Consider the following 22531-nt stretch of genomic DNA (forward strand, 5'->3'; position numbering starts at 1 on the left):
GCGTGTGATCAAGCGAAGGGGGGAGTTTTACGTGATAATCACTTAAATGTCTTGGTTGTGTTCTCTTTCTAGTCTGTCTTCCTTCTTCGAATTCTTGTTGAACAGTGGGTATCTCTTCATTTGTTCTTTCATGTGTTTCTTCTAAGTGAATATCATTTTCTTCCTCACCACTTTGCATGTCTGGACCAGTTGCTTCCAATTCAGTTTGCTCAATTTCATCGGTCTGCATGGGAGCTCCCCTTGTCTCTGTATCTTCAATGGGCTCCTCATGCGAAATTTTATTTCCTTCATCTTCAATGGTTTGGGAGGGAACTCCCCCTTGCTCCATATTTTCGATGGGCCTGTCATGCAAGTCTTGGCATTCGGTGATGGGATCCAAGTGTTCAAATATTTCTTGTTCGTATTCCTTCAACGATATCTTGGAAAAAGGAAAAATGTTCTCGACAAATCTAACATCTCTTGTCATCACCATCTTTCTTTGTTGTATATCGTAAATTTTGTATCCCCTTTTTCCTGGAGGATAACCCATAAACACACCCGGTTTTCCTCTCGGCTCGAACTTGTCCCCATTGGCCTCAACATTTTTGTAGTATACCAAACAACCAAAAACCCACATGTGATCGTATTCAGGTTGACTCACAAATAGGATTTCATACGGAGTTTTGTTGTTTATAACTTTTGATGGTAACCTATTTACTATATAAGCAGCCGTTAGAACGCACTCCCCCCAAAAGATTGTCGGAAGGTTTGCTTCAAAATGTAGGGCACGTGCAATTTCCAAAAGGTGTCTATGTTTTCGCTCAACCACCCCATTTTGCTGTGGGGTATGAGGACAAGTTGTTTCTAGGATAATTCCCTGCTTGCTGTAGAATTGTCTCATGTAATTTGACACAAACTCTCCACCGTTGTCACACCTAATCCTTTTTATGCCCTTTCCAAATTGAGTTTTGACCATATTGTAAAAATCAATTAAACAATTACTAGCCTCATGTTTGTGTTTCAGTAAATAAACCCACACGGTTCTACTAAAATCATCAACTACCGTTAGGAAATAATTTGCACCCGTAAGTGATGGTTTCCTGTATTTGCCCCAAACATCACAGTGGATTAAATCGAAACAATTATTTGTTTTAATATAGCTGACCGGAAATGGCAATCGAGTAAGTTTAGCTTTATTACAAGAATCACAAACTTTGTCTTCAAAATTCAAGGAAGCACCCTTAAGAAAACTAACATGCGATAACTTAACATTGGAGGCATGTCCGAGTCGTTTGTGCCATGATTCCATTGTCACCATCATTGCTCGCCTTTCTTCTTTTATTCCCCCCATTCGGTATAGACCACCATGACAGTTACCCGCTCCAATCAAGTTCCCCGCCTTCAGATCCTGCAAAACAAAAAAGTCGGGGAAAAACGTCACTGCACAGTTAAGATCTTTAGTCAATCTTCGTACAGATAGAAGATTGCATGTAAAGTTTGGCACATAAAGGACTCCTTTAATATCTAATCCCTCCTTTAAAAGAAAATTGCCTTTCCCTTTAACTGGGATTGATTCTCCATTGGGGATTGTGACAGGCCTTTCAATCATGCTCATGTTCAAGTTTTGAAGTAAGCGTCCTTTGCATGTTATGTGTTCAGTTGCACCCGAGTCCACAACCCAATCATCATCGACCTTCATCCTACCTGCCATGTTAGCCACAACAGGTTCAACTTTGCTTCCTTCAAATAATTTCAAGAAACTTGCGTACTGCTCCTCTGTCATGCCTGGTATAGGACATATTTTTGTTTCTACCATTGCAGCCTTTGGCCTTGACTTATCTCCCTTGCCCTTTCCCGGCCACCATTCCGGGTAACCAATTCTTTTAAAACACCCATCTTTATCATGCCCGTCTTTTCCACAATGACTACAGTGTGCTGTTTTGTTGACCTGGGAATTCATCTTTCGTCCATCCTTTTCATATTGGTTTCGCCTTCCCTGAAAATTTGCCTGAAAGGCTGCCACTTCACGGACCGGTCCTTTTGATGCTCCAATGATGCGCTGTTGTTCATCTTCAGCAACTAAATGATACACATTGCTGAGGTTTGGAGTTGGTTTCATTGCTAGAATTTGAGTCTTAATGACGCTGAACTGATCATCAAGCCCCATCAAAAACTCATAGATTCTTTCCTTTTCTTTTAATTCAACCATCTTCCTTCCGAGTTCACACTTGCATCCATTGCATGAACACTTGGGAGTTGGCAAAATCGATTCGATTTCGTCCCACAAAACCCGTAGTCTCGTGTAATATGCTGAAACTGTCATGCCATCTTGCCGGGTGGTATTTAGAGACTGCTTCAGTTCGTATGCTTTGGGGGCGCTTTCCTTCCCAAACCGCTCCTTCAAGTCTCTCCAGATCTCGGCTGCAGTTTTGGCGTATTTCACACTGTTGCGGATTTCTTTCTCCATGGCTGTGGTTAACCAGCCTTTGATCGTCGCATCGCAACGCATCCATGGTAGGTATTTGTCTGATCCTTTTCTGGCATCTCGATCGACCCATCAATGAATCCAGTCTTGTTTTTAGCGAACAAAAAATTCATTATCTCCTGTTCCCAATCGCCGTAGTTTTTGTCGGTAAGAGTATCGTTTACATGTAACTGTTTTGGATAGTCGGAAGCGTGTAGGTAAAACGGAGAATTGTGGTTGATAGTTTCTCCTTCATCTTTGTTCTTCAAAGCCTCATCTCCAGCCATATGAACTATCGATTAAGGTTTCTTTGTGATTTGATTTTGGATCACCCCGCTCTGATACCATAAACGAATTGTGATATCAAAGGTTTTTGATATTTTCTACAGAGGATACATATACAGCAAAATATTACATCACAAAAGGAAAGAGCCTATCATAATAATTATGGATGGAATTAAAGACCCTAAGTGAGGAAAGAGAATATATGGTGGAGAGAAAATAATTAGTTTCCAATATGAAGATGACATTATTTTCTTTGCCATGTTGCTTTTAATAAAAAAGAATGGTTTGCATGTCCTAATTTATACTTGAGCTACCTTTTTCTCTTGTTTTCTTTTTCACGTACTTGAAAAGAGTAATTTCACATAAGAAAGGCAACTTACATCATGACAACTGTCCTCTGTCCATTTACTCCTCCAACCAGATTGACACGTGGCGAAAGAGGAGCATCCGACTTTGACCCTACAATCTCAATCTTCATTGGCTTCCCATCCAACTGTACATTGTTGTAACGTTTAAATGCTTGAAATGCATCATTTCTTCTTGCAAATATCACTTCAGCTGTTCCCTAAAACAAAAATAACAAAAATATTTTTAAAAAAAACTATATACTTTTTTTAATTAAAGAATTTGATACTCTTTAGTTACACTTACATTTGGACGACCACTTTTGTCATAATGAATTGCATATCTATTCAGCTCTCCAATCTCAGAAAACAGTTCCTGTGGTGGGGCCCATATCAATTGTTAAACTTAGAGAAAATATAAGAAAAGAAAAGAAATTGGTGATAGTTGGAAGCTGTGTTACCCTTATATCTTCATTGGTGACTCCAATGTCTAAATTGGAGACATATAATTTTGCAGCATTATCCAATCCTGGTAGACCCGCTGCTTTGAGGCTGTCTTCCAACAAGTCACGCTGCCATGGCAAAGGCTTGGGTCTGCGAAAAGACTGATGCGGGCATGCCACGTGTCAGCATTATAATACAAAAAAAGTTTCACCTTTCTTCATAACCTATAATCAATTATCATGATTCATGGTGTATCTACAACTAATCCGAATCATTTTTTTAAATAAAGATTGAATCTTGAGATTTCATTATTATAAAAAGACAACCTATCTTTAACACTTGACATAAAAAGAGATCTTGAAATTTTGGGAGTTGAAGACTAAACCCACTCCACTCCTTAAAACATGTGAGATAATGAACAGGAGAAAGCACCAGTCCTGTAGTTCAGTGAAGGAATCTCCTTTGCAGAAACACCATGAACTTAGGATAGTAGGATGCATCTTTGAACGCCATGAAAATCTCACTATGAGTATGAGAGATTCCAAATATAGCACTAGGATGCATCATCAACTCCCTTTCCAAACATCCACAAAATTAAAGTAATCATGATTAATTAGTAATGATCAGTGAATCCCCTTAACATCATAGGATAGGATAGAACTTCTGGGTTCATCAAGTAATTCGTGTAAGATCCAGAGAACAATCCATGAACATCATTAGGTGATGATTTCTTGGAAGGTGAATGGTGATGCCAAAATGAACTTCTCCATCAACATTATACAGTGTGTTATATAGTAGTACCTCTTACACTTTGAAATTTGAAAAAGAGAGATGTAATGAGTAGTTCCTCAAGTTTGTGTTTGAAATCAGAGTCTGAATCAAATGCATATATAAGGATAAGATATCCATAATTGTGGAGCTTGCCTTGGCAATGGTGTAAGCTGATGGCCGAGCATCCGCTTCCTATTGGTGTAAGCTGATGGGTGATGACAACTTACAATCGACTCAACACTAAAAAAAAAGTTATACCTAACTGATTCCATGACTTCTTACACCAAAACAAACAATAATACTCAATTTTTTTCAACAAATTAAAAAATCTAGTGTAAATTATATGAATGGCCCCTATGGTTTGGGATAGTTTGCGCATTTAATCCCTAACTCTTTTTTTTTTTTTAACTCGGAGTATATATTCTTCTGGTCCTGGTGGACATAAAAATTCTATTTTACCCACTATCTCTATTCGTGACCATGTGCAACCCAAACTTTCAATTAAAAAATAATTTTTCTTTCATCTATAGTTACAAGTGGTATGAGAGAAGCAACCATTACAGATTTTGTATTCGATATCAAACACGTCGTTTGTTATGTGATATGTCTCTTTTCTTTTTATCATTTTAAAGATATTTCTTTAGTCTTTGGTAAGCAACGACTACCTGGTCTTAAAACTTCTTTTTTAGTTTATTAAAACTAAATAATTATTAATTATATTTACTAAAATATACCATGGGTCCCGTAAACCATCCTCCCACCCTCCAGAGACCCTTTTTTTTATAACTCACGGTGACCCTCTTTTTTACCTCTAGCTATTCACCTTCGTCATTACCTGGTCTGAAAACGGACGTTTTGAAGAAAAGCAGCCTCCATATTTCATAAAATCTTGAAATGAGTTGTGGAATAGGAAAAATTGAGACAATGGTGTTCTTAAACACCTACAGTGGATGAGAGTCAGTTCCAGATTTCATAAAATCTCCCTGATTCGATCTGCATCGCCAGAGATGACCTATTTTCATCCTCTATAACCATGGATTCTGGCAGGTGGGTTAGCTTTCAAACCATGGATTTATGTTTGAATTCATCCGTGTTGAGTCCCAGAAGTAGAGAAATCGTCATAGGAGCATTCAGAATCTGAGTTAAACTTTAAAACAAACATCTCATGTGCATCAAAAACATTAGCTTCTATCTTGCTGTAACAACCCATTTCCAAATCGAAAATTTCCACCCTGAAGTCTACTCCTTGAAAAGCAAATGAAAAACACGAAATTAGATAACATTAAAAACCTAGATAGATGAGATTATGAATGAGAATTCGAGGAAATCGAGAATCCTCCACTCCAATTGGCTCCTCTTTTGTCCTCCAGAAAATCAGAAAACACAGTCCACACTTTTGTGCTGTTCTGATTAAGCGCCGAAGGAGTAGATCGGAGGTGTGAGGAGTCGGCCCCGCCGGAAAAGATCTCGGAGGTGGGAGGAGCTATCGTCTTGTAGGGCAAGAAGAAGAAGAAACGTGTATTTGAAAGAAGGGAAAATGTTTTTTTAGTCAGCGTTGTTGGGATTAATCGATTAGTTACCAAGGTCACGTGATTATGCATATGGCTGGATTTAGATTTATTTATGGTTTTATATGTTATGTTTTTATTAATAGTTTATTAGGTAGAATAGGTATTCTGGTTTGACCGAATTTGTTGGAGTTGTACGTTGAGAAAGTGACGTTGGAAGATTGAGTCATGGGGTTGTACCGGTTCCTTAGGTGAAGTAATGGGTAGAACTGTATGGCTACTTTCATGCCTCATGTGGTACTCCATAAGGCTATATATAGCCATCTCTTTTCATTAATAAAGTAATGTTTTTTCCTCTATAAACTTCTGACACTTCTTCTTTCTTTTCATTAACTATTTTTATATTGTGAGCTTCTTTTCATCCGTGAGTTTTGACACTTGAGTGGGAGATTTCAGAGTTGAGAAACTACATTTGGTATCAGAGCCCCACGGTTCTGGTGAAGGGGGTGTAACTCGTTTTTGTTAGCAGGCTGAAAAAATTGCAACCTCCATCCTTGATCCATCTGTTCAGTGTTAGAGGAGCCTAACCAGAAGCGGAAGAGACAAGCAGAAAAAATTCAAAACGGGTGGGATTTTGGTTTGGCTTGCTTGCTGGGTAAAAGAAAACGGGATAGGCAGAAGCTTTGTTTTCTTGACCGGTGGAAAAAGCTCCTGGAACAGGTGAGATCGGAAGAGGTTGGGGCTGTGAAAAGAAAGAAAATAGTGACCATGGTACCAGCAAAAGAAGGTGGTTCAATGACATATCAGGTTCCGGTTCTGACCCCAACAAATTATCCGGTGTGGGCGGTCAAAGTGAAGTCCATTATGGATGCAAATGGCATATGGGATACCGTTGAAGCGAGGGTATCGGGTGACGAATCAGATCCAAAGAAGAAGAAACAAGCTCTTGCTTTCCTGTTTCAAGCAATACCAGAAGAGATGGTGTTGCAAATGTCCGATTACACCGATCCAAAAAGGGTTTGGAAAGGATTAAAAACTCGGTATTTGGGTGTGGATCGGGTAAGAACGGCTCGATTAGCAACTTTGAAGAGGGAACTAGAAAGCTTGCGTATGAAGGAGGGAGAAACCGTTGATGATTTTGCAGCCAAGTTTAGTGGTTTCGCTTCGAAAGCACGGAGTCTCGGACATGAACTTGAAGAAGTTGACTTGGTGAAAAGGCTACTTGATTCTATGCCCAAGTCATTTCTTCAAATTGTGGCGTCGATTGAGCAATGCTTTGAGTTGGATACGATGCTTTTTGATGAAGTCGTCGGTAGATTAAAGGCATATGAGGAGCGCATCAAAGGATCCGAGAAGGTGGAGGACGTTCATGGTGGGTTGTTGTTGTCAAGAGAAGAAAAGTCGGATGGTTGTATGCGTTGTGGCAGTGGCGGTTCGCATCGGGATGGCTTTGGACGTGGTCGGGGAAGAGGTTGTGGGTCCGGGAGGAGCCAAGATGGTAAGGAACGTGTTCGGTACAAGAGTCACGTAAAATGCTACAAATATGGTGAATTCGGTCATTACAACAACGAATGTCCAAAGTGGGAAAAAGAAGCAAACTTGATCATCGAAGATGAACCGGCATTACTGTGAATGGAGTGGAAAAATAACTGATTAAGGGGGTAATTTTGGGATTAATCAATTATTTACCAAGGTCACGTGATTATGCATATGGCTGGATTTAGATTTATTTATGGTTTTATATGTTATGTTTTTATTAATAGTTTATTAGGTAGAATAGGTATTTTGGTTTGACCGAATTTGTTGGAGTTGTACGTTGAGAAAGTGACGTTGGAAGATTGAGTCATGGGGTTGTACCGGTTCCTTAGGTGAAGTAATGGGTAGAACTGTATGGCTACTTTCATGCCTCACGTGGTACTCCATAAGGCTATATATAGCCATCTCTTTTCATGAATAAAGTAATGTTTTTTCCTCTATAAACTTCTGGACACTTCTTCTTTCTTTTCATTAACTATTTTTATATTGTGAGCTTCTTTTCATCCGTGAGTTTTGACACTTGAGTGGGAGATTTCAGAGTTGAGAAACTACATTAATTTTGGGGAGAATCGAATGAGAGGTTTAGGTGGTCAAAGCTTGACTTTCTTTGTGATGCATAACATCATTTAACATTGAGAATATAACATTTTCTGCATAAAATCATTGAGAATATAACATCTTCTTCCTGCCTCTTAAATAGTCACGAATACATTAAAATATTATTAATTTAATTAAAATATAACAAATGTCAGCATTTAATTAATGTTACATGGATATCATATCGTCATGTGATATCATGTTGAAATGAAATGAAATGAAGGGGATATAATACGTAAACCAGTAAGAAATTGGAATTAATGTTACATCCATGTTATACCAAACCCATCCACATAAACCCTTAATTCTAGTCATATTTCAAATCAAAGTGAAGTGAAATGCATACCAATAACTGAAATCATGTATGTTTTAGTTCCATAGCTCAAAAGTCAAAAGCATGCAACCAGTGTAGTGGTGAGTCAAAAATATTCTAGGCTGTTTAAAGTGTTTTGATATTTAAATTTTTTCTTAATATTTAAAATTGCCGGTCTTTGTAAAGACACATCTCATCTATAACACCATGTGTTTGATAAAATTCTATAAATGGCATATCTCACCATTAGCTTTCATTGCTCATCATATAATCTACAATACGAATATATTTTGTATATTTGAATGACTTAGGTAGGGTGCGGTTTATATAACATGATGTAAGACCCAAATTATGTCCCATATATCATCTTAACCTTGCGTGTACCCACATGTGCAAGAATAAAATTGTATTCTAATACTGACATATATTTTTTTTAATGTATGAAGTCATTATATTAATTGTTCATTTTAGAACAAGTAACTTACTAAATAAATAAAAACTAATACGGATATAAAAAAGTATACCAACAAAAATTTACATAATTTCTTGTTTGGGGGGATGTGTGTATGGCGTTTTCCTTGTTTTCCAGCATTGAGTTTTACAAGTACAGCAATCGTCATTCACTTATTTGTTTACTAATACAAACATATGTAAAGTTTCTTAACAAAAAGCTATTCAAATGAATACATATTGACAAGATACATATAGGGAACTAGAGAAAAGTAAGGAACACTGAAAATAGGGTATATCAAGCAAGAGATGTAAATTCAAAGCATATCCTTCATTAACAGATTTGACACTTGTTGCATTGTTGGTCTTTCATGTGGATTGGAGTTCAAACATGCTCTCGAGAGACTCAGAACTAACTTAACTTGTTTCTCAACTTGGGATGAGGGAGGAGGTATCCGACTATCTCCCACATTTGCTGGAACCAGATAATCATCAGACAATGTTGGTAAAGATGTTATGAGATCTCCGGGATGCTTTCCCATTATCACTTCTATTGCAAAAACTCCAAAGCTATACACATCGCATTTCTCATTTGCCACCATCGTATAAGCAAGCTCTACATCCAAAGAAACATGAGATAAAAACAAAAAAAAGCTATATCAACCCCACAACATTCTAACATTGAGACATATATGTGCATATACTTATTTATATTTATCATGAAACTTAAGAATATGTAGAGGTACAATCAAAAGATTGTGTTACCTGGTGCAATATAACCATAGGTGCCTGCAATTGCGGTCCAGTTGGATGAATCAAGCTTTAAAAGCTTGGACGTGCCAAAATCAGAAATATGTGCTTCATAATTAGAGTCAAGAAGGATGTTGGCTATGGATATCTCTCTATGAATTATAGGAGGTGAGCAGTCGTGATGCATATAAGCCAAACCATTAGCTACGCCCTTTACAATAATGACCCTTTTCAACCAATCCAATTCTTTTGCTAAGACATCGCTTCTTAAGATTGATCCAAGGCTTCCCTTTTCAATGTATTCATAAATCAAAAATGAGTGGCGGACATGGGAGCAATATCCATAGAGTTTCACTATGTTTCGATGCCTTATGTTCGTTAATGCCCGTACCTCGTTAAGGAATCCATTATGATCAACATTCTCAGATGATGAGTGAAGTTTCTTGACAACTACCACATTGTTAGGTTGTAGCTCGGCTTTGTACACAGTCCCATATCCTCCAGTCCCAATGCAGTATGCTTCATCGAAATCATTTGTTGCCTTCAAGACATCAACATACACCACTTTTCCATCAAAACTTGTGATAGAGAAATAATCACCAGTTTCTTCGTCCGATGGTTTTTGTGGAGACCTTTTATTTTGTTGTTGATAAGCAATAAGGCGATATGTGCATACACCAAGTAAAACAGCCCCAATAAGGGGGAGCACAATCACAAGGATAAGTTTATGATGAAAAGGATCATTTTTCTTTTTCATAATTTGACTTGGACAAAGTTTCAATCCAGTAATATCCCACACAAATCTGGATTGCTTTCTACGGACGCATTCACAAAGTTTGCGCAAGGGGGGACTTGACCTGAGAGCTCATTGTAAGAAAGGTTGATATCAATACCGTTAGGCAAACTTGTAAAAGCATCAGGAATGGAACCAGATAGTCTATTGTGAGAAAGATCCAATTTTTGCAAACTCTGCAAACTTTGTACTTCAGATGGTATCTCTTTCATGAGAAAATTATGAGATAAATCAAGTTCTGTAAGATGAACTAATTTACCAATCTCGGATGGAATTTTCTCACTGATCTTGTTATTACTAAGATTCAAGTAGTGGATGTGTGCCCATTGATCTATACTTCTTGGAATTGTCCCATTCAATCTAATTTTGGATAGATCAAGTACTTCAAGGAGTTCACAAAATCCAAGCTCTAGAGGTATAACACCTGAAAGTTGGTTGCCAGACAAGTACAATTCCAACATAAGTATCATCTTCCCAAACTCCTTTGGGATCTCACCAACCAAATGATTTGAAAACAGATTAAGTCTTCGTAGTTGAGTTAAATTTCCAAATTCTGGAGGAAGAGAACCAGTAATTTGATTGTTGTTCACATGAAAGTCAGTGAGATACTTCAATTTCCCAAGTTCACTAGGAATGGGGACAGCAAACTCATTTTCATGCATATAAAGTTGATTTAAAGATGTCAAATTACCAAATGATGAAGGAATAAAACCACTAAGCTGATTTCTGCCCACCGAAAGATGGGTGAGAATGAGGGAAAACCGTAAATTAAAGAATATATATATGAAGATAATTAAATAAGAACTGACGGTTCTTATTGTTCCGTGCATCTATTTCATCTGTTATTTCCTTTTATTTCCATAAGTGTGTAAAACGCCTCATACGTACTTGCATAGACTTAATTATGAAGATAATTAAATAAAAAGTGAAATACAAGTATGTTATGGTTTGTTTGACATTTTGTGATCAATTCTTTCTCTTAGGGTCCTTATCTTCACATATTAGTGACAGAATTCTTGACAGATTTTTTGTTGGAATAAAAAGTGCAATATAACTTAGATTACATTTATGTTTGTTTTCCATGTAATTCTAATAAAACTTTCTTTCTAAACGCAAACATACCTATCAAATTGATCAATGCTCCCAAAGGAGGAATTATGTCTTGAAAAGAAGCAACACCAAGAAAACTATAAACTTTGATGTCTCTGCATCGTAAGAAAGGATTGTGCACATGAATCTTTGAGATGAAAGCAAAGGCGGCCCAAAAAAAACGGTTGAATTTCGCCAAAGCACCACCAGGGGCAAAATGGTCAAAGGTTGAACCAAAAAGGAGAAAGTCATCTCACAGCATGTATGTAGCAGAACGAGGGAGGAATGTTGAATTTCACCAAAGCAACACCAGGGGAAAAATAGTCAAAAGTTGAATCGAAAGGGAGGACGCCATCTCACAGCATGTATGTAGTATGTACAACACCATAAGGCTTCATGAAGGACATCCAAACAGCAGCAATCTCAACATGAAATTCTCGTGGATAGCAACTACGGCAGCAGAAATGAAATATTGGTGGGAATAAACAGCAAGACTTTACTCATCAGCATCACCAATTCAACACCACATCATGGAAAACAGCTACCGATTCAATCTGCAAAGGCTGTGAAAACGCAAACACCAAGATGATTTTTCATTGCATGTTTAAATCTACTGCCTCTGTTATTTACCCAGTTGAAGGATAGCAATTGAATCTCATCAAACACTTTATCTTGATGATTATAACACTGATTAATGAATATTGACTGTTTAGGATCATTTGTACATTCTTGTTGCAAAAATATGAGTTTAATGAATATTAACTGTTTGTGAAATGCCTGAATGGTTTTTTTTTTTTTTTTTTTTTAAATTTAATGCCATGTCAACTGTAAGGTTCGCTCATAGTGCTGTGTTGTGATTTCGTAGAGTACTTGAAAGCAAAGAATATTTACAGAAAATAAATGGTCTTCAAACATTCTGTTAATCTGCCCCAAATAATTGTACACATCCAATACAGAATGAGAGAAGAATGGTTTCCAGGCAATGCTATTGATTATATATTAGCTAATATTACACTTTAAAATGTGAACCAGATTTACTTATTTTTGTATATTTTAATGACTTAGGTAGGATACGGGTTATAAAATGGAAATATATTTTGTATATTTATAATGACGTATCTTTTCTTAATATATTTTGTTTCCAGATTGCAGTAACAATACTCAGATGACATGATGGGTTATATAACATGTTATGGCTCATATATCATATTATCCGGGCTTGTACCCACATGTTGTACAAGAATAAAATTGTATGGTAATATTGATAGATATATTTTTTTTGAAAGTATGCAGTCATTATAATTAATTATTCATTTTAAAATACGTAACTTACTAAATAAATAAAATTTGAAAGAAATATAAAAAGTATGCCAACAAAATTTCTTCTTTGGGGGATGTGTGTATGGCGTTGTCCTTGGTTTCCAGTAGTGTGTTCTTAGAAGTATAGCAATGTTCATTGACTTATTTCTTTACTACTACAAACATATGTGAAGTTTCTTAAAAAAAAAAAGCCATTCAAATGAATACATATTGGCAGGGTGCATAACGGGAACTTTTGAAAAGTAAAGAGCACTGAAAGTACACTATATTGATCAGGCAAGAGATGTCAATTCAAAACAGATCCTTCATTAACCGATTGGAAACTTGCTGCATTGTTGGTCTTTCAAGTGGATTGGAGTTCAAACATGCTCTTGCGAGACTCAGAACCAACCAAACTTGTTTCTCAACTTGGGATGAGGGAGGAGGTATCCGACTATCTTCCACATTTTCTGGCACCAGATAATCAGAAGACAATGTTGGTAAAGATGTTATGAGATCTCCAGGATGCTTTCCCATTATAACTTCTAGTGCAACAACTCCAAAGCTATAAACATCGCATTTCTCATTTGCCACCATCGTAAAAGCAAGCTCTACATCCAAAGGAACATGAGATAAAAACAAAAAAAGCTATATCAACCCACAAGATTCTAACATAGATACATATATGTGCATATACTTATTTATATATATCATAAAAGTTAAGAAGATGTAGAACTACAATCACGAGATAGTGTTACCTGGTGCGATATAACCATAGGTGCCTGCAATTGCAGTCCAGTTGGATGAATCGAGCTTTAAAAGCTTGGATGTGCCAAAATCAGAAATATGTGCCTCACAATCAGAATCAAGAAGGATGTTGGCTATGGATATGTCTCTATGAATTATAGGAGGTGAGCAGTCGTGATGCATATAAGCCAAACCATTAGCTACACCCTTTACAATATTTACCCTTTTCAACCAATCCAATTCTTTTGCTAAGACATCGCTTCTTAAGATTGATCCAAGGCTTCCATTTTCTAGGTATTCATAAATCAAAAATGAGTGGCGAACATGGGAGCAATATCCATAGAGTTTCACTATGTTTCGATGCCTTATGTTTGTTAACGCTCGTACCTCGTTAAGGAATCCATTATGGTCAACATTCTCAGACCCTGAGTGGAGTTTCTTGACAGCTACCACATTGTTAGGTTGTAGCTCGGCTTTGTACACAGTCCCATATCCTCCGGTCCCAATGGAGTATGCTTCATCAAAATTATCCGTTGCTTTCAAGATGTCATCATACACTACTGCTCCATCAAAACTTGTTATGGAGAAATAATCACCGCTTTCTTCGTCTGATGGTTTTTGTGGAGAATTTTTCTTTTGATGTTGATAAGCAATGAAGCCATACATGAATACACCAAGTAAAACAGCCCCAATAAGAGGGAGCATAATTACAAGGATAAGCTTATGATGATATGGATCATTTTTCTTCTTCATAATCTGACTTGGACAAAGTTTCACTCCCGTAATATTCCCACACAAATCTGGATTGCTTCCTATGGATGCATTCACAAAATTAGTGGAAAGAGGGACTATACCTGAAAGCTCATTGTAAGAAAGGTTGATATCAATCCCGCGAGGCAAATTTGTAAAAACATCAGGAATGGAACCAGATAGTCTATTGTGAGAAAGATTCAATTTTTGCAAACTTTGCAAACTTTGAACTTCAGATGGTATCTCTTTCATGAGAAAATTATGAGATAAATCAAGTTCCGTAAGATGAACTAATTTACCAATCTCGGATGGAATTTTCTCACTGAGCATGTTATTACTAAGATTCAAGTAGTGGATTTGTGCCCATTGACCAATACTTGTTGGAATCGACCCATTCAATCTATTTTTGGATAGATCAAGTACTTCAAGAAGTTCACAAAATCCAAGCTCTAGAGGTATAACACCTGAAAGTCGGTTGCCAGCCAAGGACAAATCCAACATACTTTTCATCTTCCCAAACTCCTTTGGGATCTCACCAACCAAATGATTCGAAGACAGATCAAGTCTTTGTAGTTGAGTTAAATTTCCAAACTCTGGCGGAATAGAACCACTAATTTGATTGTTGTTCACCTTAAAATCAGTGAGAGACTTCAACTTCCCAAGTTCACTAGGAATGGGGCCAACAAGCTCATTCTCATGCATATAAAGTTGATTTAAAGATGTCAAATCACCAAATGATGAAGGAATAAAGCCACTAAGATGATTTGTTCTCAACGAAAGATGAGTGAGATACTTCAACTTCCCAATTTCACTAAGAATGGGACCCGATAATTTATTAAAACTGAGGATTAGCCACTGTAGGTTGCTGAGGTTTACTAGTGATGAAGGAATAGAACCACTAAGTTGATTTTTGCACACCACAAGATGAGTGAGAGACTTCAAATTCCCAAGTTCAGTAGGAATGGGACCAGAGAGTTGATTTTGGAACAAATTAAGGATATTCAAAGATGTCAAATCACCCAATGATGATGGAACAGAACCACTAAGTTGATTGTCACTCACATCAAGATTAGTGAGAGACTTCAAATTTCCAAGTTCAATGGGAATGAGACCAGAGAGATGATTTCCATACAAAGAAAGGACATTCAAAGATGTCAAATTACCCAATGAGGAAGGAATAGAACCACTAATTTGATTGTTGTTCACCTTAAAATCAGTGAGAGACTTAAAATTCCCAAGTTCAATGGGAATGGGACCAGAGATATTGTTTGAGTGTAAGTACAAGATGGTTAGTTGGTGCATGTTTCCTATTTCAGGTGGGATTACTCCGGAAAACTTATTGGATGAAAAATCAAGATATACCAATTTGGACAAAAGATGGATTTCTGGTGGGATGGGGCCAAAGAAGTTGTTTAGACTGAGATACAAATGAGTAAGACTGTGTAGCAATGAGAATGAAAATTGATGAAGCGTACCCTTTAATCCAGATGATGTGAGGTTCAACTTCTGAATGCTCCCATCAGCATTGCAAACTACACCAAACCAAGAAGTGCATGGAACCGATGCACTGGAATTCAAATGGAGGGGAATCCATGAAGAGAGCAAGGAGTTTTTTGGGATTTCAAGGTTTGCTTTCCATTTAAGAAGAGCATTGGCTTCCTCCAAAGAAGCAGAAGCGAAATTTGGTATGGGGGAGAGTGTGATGATTAATAGAGTTAGAGAGAAAAATAACAAGTTTGAAGAAGACATTATTTGCTTTGCCATGTTGCTTTTAATAAAAAAGAATGGTTTGTATGTCCTAATTTATACTTGAGCTACCTTTTTCTCTTGTTTTCTTTTTCAAATAGTCGAAAAGGAAATTTGGGTAATGTCATATTTTTCCACAAGGAGTGTCTTTTAATGTGTCAATGTTTTCCACAACTGTGTGTATTACACTTTGAATTGTATCTATCTGTCATGATATTAATCCTTTTTTTAGAACAATATAATTCGTTGTAACCCGAAATTTAGCAAGACACTAGGAATACAAAAAGACAACAAGCAGTATTATATGTTATTGTTGGATTTAACAACGTAATAATATAACTTAACTTGATTATTTAGACTTTTTTTTTGTGATAAATACTAATTTATAGAAATTTCACTCAAACTGTGTTTTACTGCATATTAGTTCTGTAACTGAGACTATTATAGAGATGATCCATGTGAAAACTGTGTGAATGGGGTCAATGGAGATAGGGACATAACATAATGGTCCTTTAAAAGAATCTAAAATACAAATGCACATGGTGTGTTCATTGAAGGTGTGAATGATGGAAAACCGTAAATTAAAGAATATAAATAGGAAGATATTTATATAAAAACTGATGGTTCTTATTGTTCCCTGCCATCAATTTCATCTGTTAATTCGCTTTTCTGTGAAGCGTCTAAAACGTCTCACGCTTACGGACTTAAGATGAAGATAATTAAATAAAAAGTGAAATACAACTGTATTATTATTTGTTTCTCATATTTCCGCAACTGATTAGTTTACACAAATCATTAGAATTCATCTACACATCCCATTTCGTGATCAATTCTTTCTCTTAGGGTCCTTATCTTCACATATTAGTGACAGAATACTCGACAGATTTTTTGTTGGGATAAAAAGTGCAATGTAACTCAGAATACATTTATGTTTGTTTTCCAAGTAATTCTAATAAAACTTTCTTTCCAAAAGAAAACACACCTATCAAAATGATCAATGCTCCCAATTCAGCAGCCAGAAGAAAGGAGGAATTAATAAGTCTTGAAAAGAAAGCAACACCAAGAAAACTATAAACTTTGATATCTCTACATCGTATCGTAAGAAAGAATTGTGTACATGAAGCCTTGAGATGAAAGCAAGGGCAGCACCAAAAAAAGGGTTGAATTTTACCAAAGCAACACCAGGGGCAAAATGGTCAAAAATTGAATCGGAAAAGAGAAAGCCATCTCACAGCATCTCACAGCATGTATGTAGCAGCACCAACCAAAAACGTTGAATTTTACCAAAGCAATGCAAGTGACAAAATAGTCAAAAGTCGAAAGGGAGGAAGTCATCTCACAGCATGTATGTACAACACCATAAAGCTACTGCCTCTGTTATTTACCCAATTCATCAACACCATAAAGCACCAGACCCCCCTCCCCTGAGAATGCAGTCAGGAAGAAAGAGGATCAATGCACCAGTTCTCCATTGCAAGTTTGAATCTACTGCCTCTGTTATTTACCCAGTTGAAGGATAGCAATTGAATCTCATCAAACACTTTATCTTTAATGATTATAACAATGATTAAAAACTCTGGAATTGCGTGTTTTCGAAACAGATCAAACACTGTATAACACAAGGCACCCAACATTTCTATACCTTCAGACCCTGTTTGGAGAAGTTCACAAAATCCTCGCCTTCTCAGACATTGAAGATGAGGGTTTCGAGACTAGCTTACACCAATTACAAAACCAATTCGAGATTCCAAAGAGACCATAGCACAAGGCACCCTACAATTCTACTTTCCGACCCCTGCTTACACCATGGACGAAGTCAATTTATCCATCCAAATCATTTGAATCCAAGTGCAGAAACCACAAGCAAATCATTTGAATCCATCCAAATCGCACAAAATTTATCAACTTAAAGTCAGATTGGTGATTACACAAAAGTGTGAATCCATTTCCATAGTAGACGCAGAGTGGTTTGAAGTGGTGGTCAGGATCGTTGAAGTGGATATCAATTAAAAGGTCGGTATTGGTGTCTTTCCTCATTTTTATGTTCTATCTTCTTCCAACACTCCATTTAGGATCGCTTGTACATGCTCCTTGCAAAAATGTTAGTCTAATGAATATTAACTGTTTGATGAAATGCCTCAATGATTTTTTTTTAATTTTTTTTTTCTGAATTTAATGCCATATCAGCTGTATGGTATTGGTTTGTTCATAGTGTAGTGTATTGATATTATAGAGTACTTGAAAACAAAGAATATTTACAGAAAATAAATGATCTCCAAGACACCCAATACACCAATACAGAATGAGAAAAGTATGGTTTCCAGGCAATGCTATTGACATTAAATAGCATGTCTGTGGAAAAAATTGATGCCCATCAATGTGGAGAGCCCTTGTTTTATTTCTTTCCTGATTTGCAGTAACAATATTCTCAAATGACAATCACTTTGCAATTTCTTCCATGATCCATTGATTATCCATGAAACTACAGGTGTCATTTTGGTGCTAGCTACCAATAGACATGGAATGGAGATTCAGATGAAGAAGTTTTTTATACTTGCATTAATTAATAAGATTACATCTAACACTCAGGTAATCAAAGCTTGACTTTTTTGTGATGGCATTGTCCTTGGTTTCCAGTAGTCAGTTTTAAATGCATAGTAATTTTCATTTACTTATTTGTTCACAAACATATGTGAAGTTTCTTAACAAAAAGCCATTCATATGAATACATATTGACATGATGCATATAGGGAACATAAGAAAAGTAAAAAGAACACTGAAAGTACACTATTTCGATCAGCCCAAGAGATGTCAATTCAAAGCTGATCCTTCATTAACAGATTTGAAACTTGTTGCATTGTTGGTCTTTCATGTGGATTGGAGGTCAAACATGCTCTTGAGAGACTCAAAACCAACCTAACTTGTTTCTCAACTTGTGATGAGGGAGGAGGTATCCGACTATCTCCCACGTTTGCTGGCACCAGATAATCAGCAGCAGACAATGTTGGAAAAGATGTTATGAGATCTCCTGGATGCTTTCCCATTATCACTTCTACTGCAACAACTCCAAAGCTATACACATCGCATTTCTCATTTGCCACCATCGTATAGGCAAGCTCTACATCCAAAGGAACATGAGATAAAAACAAAAAAAGCTATATCAACCCCACAAGATTCTGACATAGATACATATATGTGCATGTACTTATTTATATATATCATGAAACTTAAGAATATGTAGAGGCACAATCAAAAGAATGTGTTACCTGGTGCAATATAACCATAGGTGCCTGCAATTGCAGTCCAGTTAGATGAATCGAGCTTTAAAAGCTTGGATGTGCCAAAATCAGAAATATGTGCCTCACAATCAGAATCAAGAAGGATGTTGGCAATGGAAATGTCTCTATGAATTATAGGAGGTGACAGTCGTGATGCATATAAGCCAAACCATTAGCTACGCCCTTTACAATATTTACTCTTTTCAACCAATCCAATTCTTTTGCTAAGACATCACTTCTTAAGATTGATCCAAGGCTTCCCTTTTCAAGGTATTCATAAATCAAAAATGAGTGGCGGACATGGGAGCAATATCCATAGAGTTTCACTATGTTTCTATGCCTTATGTTCGTTAACGCTCGTACCTCATTAAGGAATCCATTATGATCAACATTCTCAGATGATGAGTGAAGTTTCTTGACAGCTACCACATTGTCAGGTTGTAGCTCGGCTTTGTACACAGTCCCATATCCTCCGGTCCCAATGCAGTATGCTTCATCGAAATCATTTGTTGCCTTCAAGATTTCAGCATACACTACTTTTCCATCGAAACATGTAATAGAGAAATAATCGCCACTTTCTTCATCCGATGTTTTTTGTGGAGACTTATTCTTTTGTTGTTGATAAGCAATTAGGCCATACATGAATACACCAAGTAAAACAGCCCCGATAAGAGGGAGTGTAATTACAAGGATGAGCTTGTGATGAAAGAGATCATTTTTCTTCTTCATAATCTGACTTGGACAAAGTTTCAATCTGGTAATATTCCCACACAAATTTAGATTGCTTTCTATGGACACATTCACAAAGTTAGCGGAAAGGGGGACTGGACCTGAGAGCTTATTGAAAGAAAGGTTGATATCAATACCACGAGGCAAATTTACAAAAGCATCAGGAATAGAACCAGATAGTCTATTGTGAGAAAAATCCAATTTTTGCAAACTCTGCAAACTTTGAACTTCTGCTGGTATCTCTTTTGTGAGAAAATTCTGAGATAAATCAAGGTCTGTAAGATGAACTAATTTACCAATCTCGGATGGAATTTTCTCACTGAGCTTGTTATTACTAAGATTCAAGTAGTGGATGTGTTCCCATTGACCGATACTTGTTGGAATCGACCCATTCAATCTATTTTTGGATAGATCGAGTACTTCAAGGAGTTCACAAAATCCAAGCTCTAGAGGTATAACACCTGAAAGTTGGTTGCCAGCCAAATACAAATATAACACACTTTTCATCTTTCCAAACTCCTTTGGGATCTCACCAACCAAATGATTTGAAGACAGATCAAGTCTTTGTAGTTGAGTTAAATTTCCAAACTCTGGAGGAATAGAACCATTAATTTGATTGTTGTTCACCTTAAAATCAATGAGAGACTTCAATTTCCCAAGTTCACCTGGAATGGAACCAGCAAGCTCATTGTGATCCATATAAAGGAAATTTAAAGAAGTCAAATCACCAAATGATGAAGGAATACAACCACTAAGCTGATTTCTGCTAACGTAAAGATGAGTGAGAGACTTCAACTTCCCGACTTCACTAGGAATGGGACCAGACAATCTGTTCTCAATTAGGTTCAACCATAGTAAGTTGCTCAGCTTTTCCAGTGATGAAGGAATAGAACCATTAAGCTGATTGATGCCTACCTCAAGATGAGTGAGAGACTTCATATTCCCAAGTTCAACAGGAATAGGACCAGAGAGTTGATTTTGGTATAAATAAAGGAGATTCAAAGATGTCAAATTACCCAATGATGAAGGAATAGAGCCATTAAGTTGATTCTCATTCACAGCAAGATCAGTGAGAGACTTCAAATTCCTAAGTTCAACAGGAATGGGACCAGATAATTTATTCACACCTAGGTACAGAATCAGTAGGTTACTCAGCTAGCTTTGCTAGAGATAAAGGAATAGAACCACTAAGTTAATTGTAGCTCATGAAAAGTTCACTGAGATACTTCAAATTGCCCAAGGATGAAGGAATTGAACCAGATATATTGTTTGAATATAGGTACAAGATGGTTAGCTGGTGCAGGTTTCCTATTTCAGGTGGGATTACTCCAGAAAACTTATTCTCAGAAAAATCAAGATATACAAGTTTGGACAAAAGTTGAATTTCTGGTGGGATGGGGCCAAAAAACTTGTTCATATAGAGATCAAAATGTGTAAGATTGTGTAGCAAAGAGAATGGAAATCGATGAAGCGTACCCTTTAATCCAGATGATGTGAGGTTCAACTTCTGAATGCTCCCATCAGAATTGCAAACTACTCCAAACCAAGAAGTGCATGGAACCAATGCACTGGAATTCAAAGGGAGGGGAATCCATGAAGATAGCAAGGAGTTTTTTGGGATTTCAAGGCTTGCTTTCCATTTAAGAAGAGCATTGGCTTCCTCCAAAGAAGCAGATGCGAAATTTGGTATGGTGGAGAGTGTGATGATTAGTAGAGCCAGAAAGAAAAATAATAAGTTTGAAGAAGACATTATTTGCTTTGCCATGTTGCTTTTAATAAAAAAAAGAATGGTTTGCATGTCCTGATTTATACTTGAGCTACCTTTTTCTCTTGTTTTCTTTTTCACGAACTCGAAAAGAGAATTTGCCCAATGTCATATTTTTCCACAAGGAGTGTCTTTTACGTTAGAAGTCGGTGTCAAATTTTTCCACAAAGGAGTGTATTACACTTCGAATTGTATCTATCTGTCATTACATTACTCATTTATTCTTATAACAAAAAAATTCGTTGTAACCCAAAATTTAGAAAGGAGCTAGGATTTCGAAAAGACAACATGTGGTATTATATGTTATTGTAGAATCTAACAATGTAATAATAAAACTTAACTTTATTATTTAGACATATTTATTTTCGTTTTCTGATTAATGTTAGTAGAAGTTTCACTCAAACTGTGTTTTACTTGATAATCAGTTCTATAAATGAGTATTATGTAGATGATCCACGTCAAAACTGTATGAAGGGGTCAATGGAGATAGGGACATAAGGGTCCTTTGAAAGAATCTAAAAAACAAATGGACATGGGTGTTCCTTGAACGTGTGAATGAGGGAAAAGAATATAAATATGAAGATAATAAAATAAAAATTAATGGTTCTTATTGTTCCCTGCAATCTATTTCATCTGTTAATTGACTTACATCCTTTTATCTCCTGAAGTGTCTAAAACGTCCATAGATTTAAAAATGAAGATAATTAAATAAAAAGTGAAATACACCTGTATTATTGTTTGTTTCTCATATTTCCACAACTGATTAGTTTACACAAATCTTTAGAATTCATCTGCACGTTTCGTGATCAATTCTTTCTCTTAGGATCCTTATCTTCACAAATTAGTGATAGAATTCTCAACCAAATTTTTGTAAAATAAAAAGTGCAATATAAC

At 36.5% G+C, this 22531-nt stretch overlaps 4 protein-coding genes and 2 pseudogenes across 5 annotated transcripts in view; 1 reads left to right on the forward strand and 5 right to left on the reverse strand.

Moving 5' to 3' along the window:
* The window catches only part of LOC145164068 (THO complex subunit 4D-like), a 56531-nt gene extending 50412 nt beyond the window's left edge, over window positions 1-6119 (reverse strand). The window contains exons 1-5 of the mRNA XM_079082790.1: window positions 6036-6119; window positions 4441-4479; window positions 3534-3677; window positions 3380-3448; window positions 3109-3293 (exon numbers count right to left, since the gene is read on the reverse strand). Coding sequence (XP_078938916.1) covers window positions 3109-3293; window positions 3380-3448; window positions 3534-3677; window positions 4441-4479; window positions 6036-6119 — 521 coding nt within the window. The remainder of the gene's footprint in view (window positions 1-3108; window positions 3294-3379; window positions 3449-3533; window positions 3678-4440; window positions 4480-6035) is intronic.
* On the reverse strand, window positions 1263-2773 carry LOC145166583 (uncharacterized). Its single transcript, XM_079085590.1, has 2 exons — window positions 1684-2773; window positions 1263-1387 (listed from the first exon to the last, which is right to left on the reverse strand). Exons 1-2 carry the CDS (start codon window positions 2486-2488, stop codon window positions 1353-1355), a joined length of 840 nt encoding a protein of 279 aa, XP_078941716.1. The 5' UTR covers window positions 2489-2773; the 3' UTR covers window positions 1263-1352.
* A 444-nt stretch (window positions 6120-6563) lies between the features above and the next one.
* LOC145164069 (uncharacterized) lies at window positions 6564-7427 on the forward strand. The gene has a single exon (XM_079082791.1). The coding sequence runs from the start codon at window positions 6564-6566 to the stop codon at window positions 7425-7427; it is 864 nt and encodes a 287-aa protein (XP_078938917.1).
* A 1581-nt stretch (window positions 7428-9008) lies between these two features.
* LOC145164070 (MDIS1-interacting receptor like kinase 2 pseudogene) lies at window positions 9009-10198 on the reverse strand (annotated as a pseudogene).
* Window positions 10199-12753: 2555 nt separating this feature from the next.
* LOC145166585 (uncharacterized) lies at window positions 12754-15877 on the reverse strand. Its single transcript, XM_079085592.1, has 2 exons — window positions 13381-15877; window positions 12754-13233 (listed from the first exon to the last, which is right to left on the reverse strand). Exons 1-2 carry the CDS (start codon window positions 15866-15868, stop codon window positions 12935-12937), a joined length of 2787 nt encoding a protein of 928 aa, XP_078941718.1. The 5' UTR covers window positions 15869-15877; the 3' UTR covers window positions 12754-12934.
* Window positions 15878-18505: 2628 nt separating this feature from the next.
* On the reverse strand, window positions 18506-21802 carry LOC145166586 (MDIS1-interacting receptor like kinase 2-like; annotated as a pseudogene). Its single transcript, XR_013740602.1, has 2 exons — window positions 19132-21802; window positions 18506-18983 (listed from the first exon to the last, which is right to left on the reverse strand). The product of XR_013740602.1 is annotated as an MDIS1-interacting receptor like kinase 2-like (transcript).
* Between the last annotated feature and the right edge of the window lie 729 nt (window positions 21803-22531).

This window comes from Lactuca virosa, chromosome 3, assembly GCF_052849685.1.
Source record: "Lactuca virosa cultivar CGN04683 chromosome 3, Lactuca_virosa_CGN04683_v6, whole genome shotgun sequence".
Classification (NCBI taxonomy): domain Eukaryota; kingdom Viridiplantae; phylum Streptophyta; class Magnoliopsida; order Asterales; family Asteraceae; genus Lactuca; species Lactuca virosa.

Bases quoted from the DNA above. Each gene is read 5' to 3' on its own strand.
- LOC145166585 (XM_079085592.1), bottom strand. From the start codon at position 15,868: ATGTCTTCTTCAAACTTGTTATTTTTCTCTCTAACTCTATTAATCATC. The intron at 13,234-13,380 runs GTAACACTATCT...CTTTGGATGTAG, and splicing joins CTATGGTTATATCGCACCAG to AGCTTGCTTTTACGATGGTG.
- LOC145166583 (XM_079085590.1), bottom strand. From the start codon at position 2,488: ATGCGTTGCGATGCGACGATCAAAGGCTGGTTAACCACAGCCATGGAG. The intron at 1,388-1,683 runs GTAGGATGAAGG...TTTGTTTTGCAG, and splicing joins TGTTGTGGCTAACATGGCAG to GATCTGAAGGCGGGGAACTT.
- LOC145164069 (XM_079082791.1), top strand. From the start codon at position 6,564: ATGGTACCAGCAAAAGAAGGTGGTTCAATGACATATCAGGTTCCGGTT.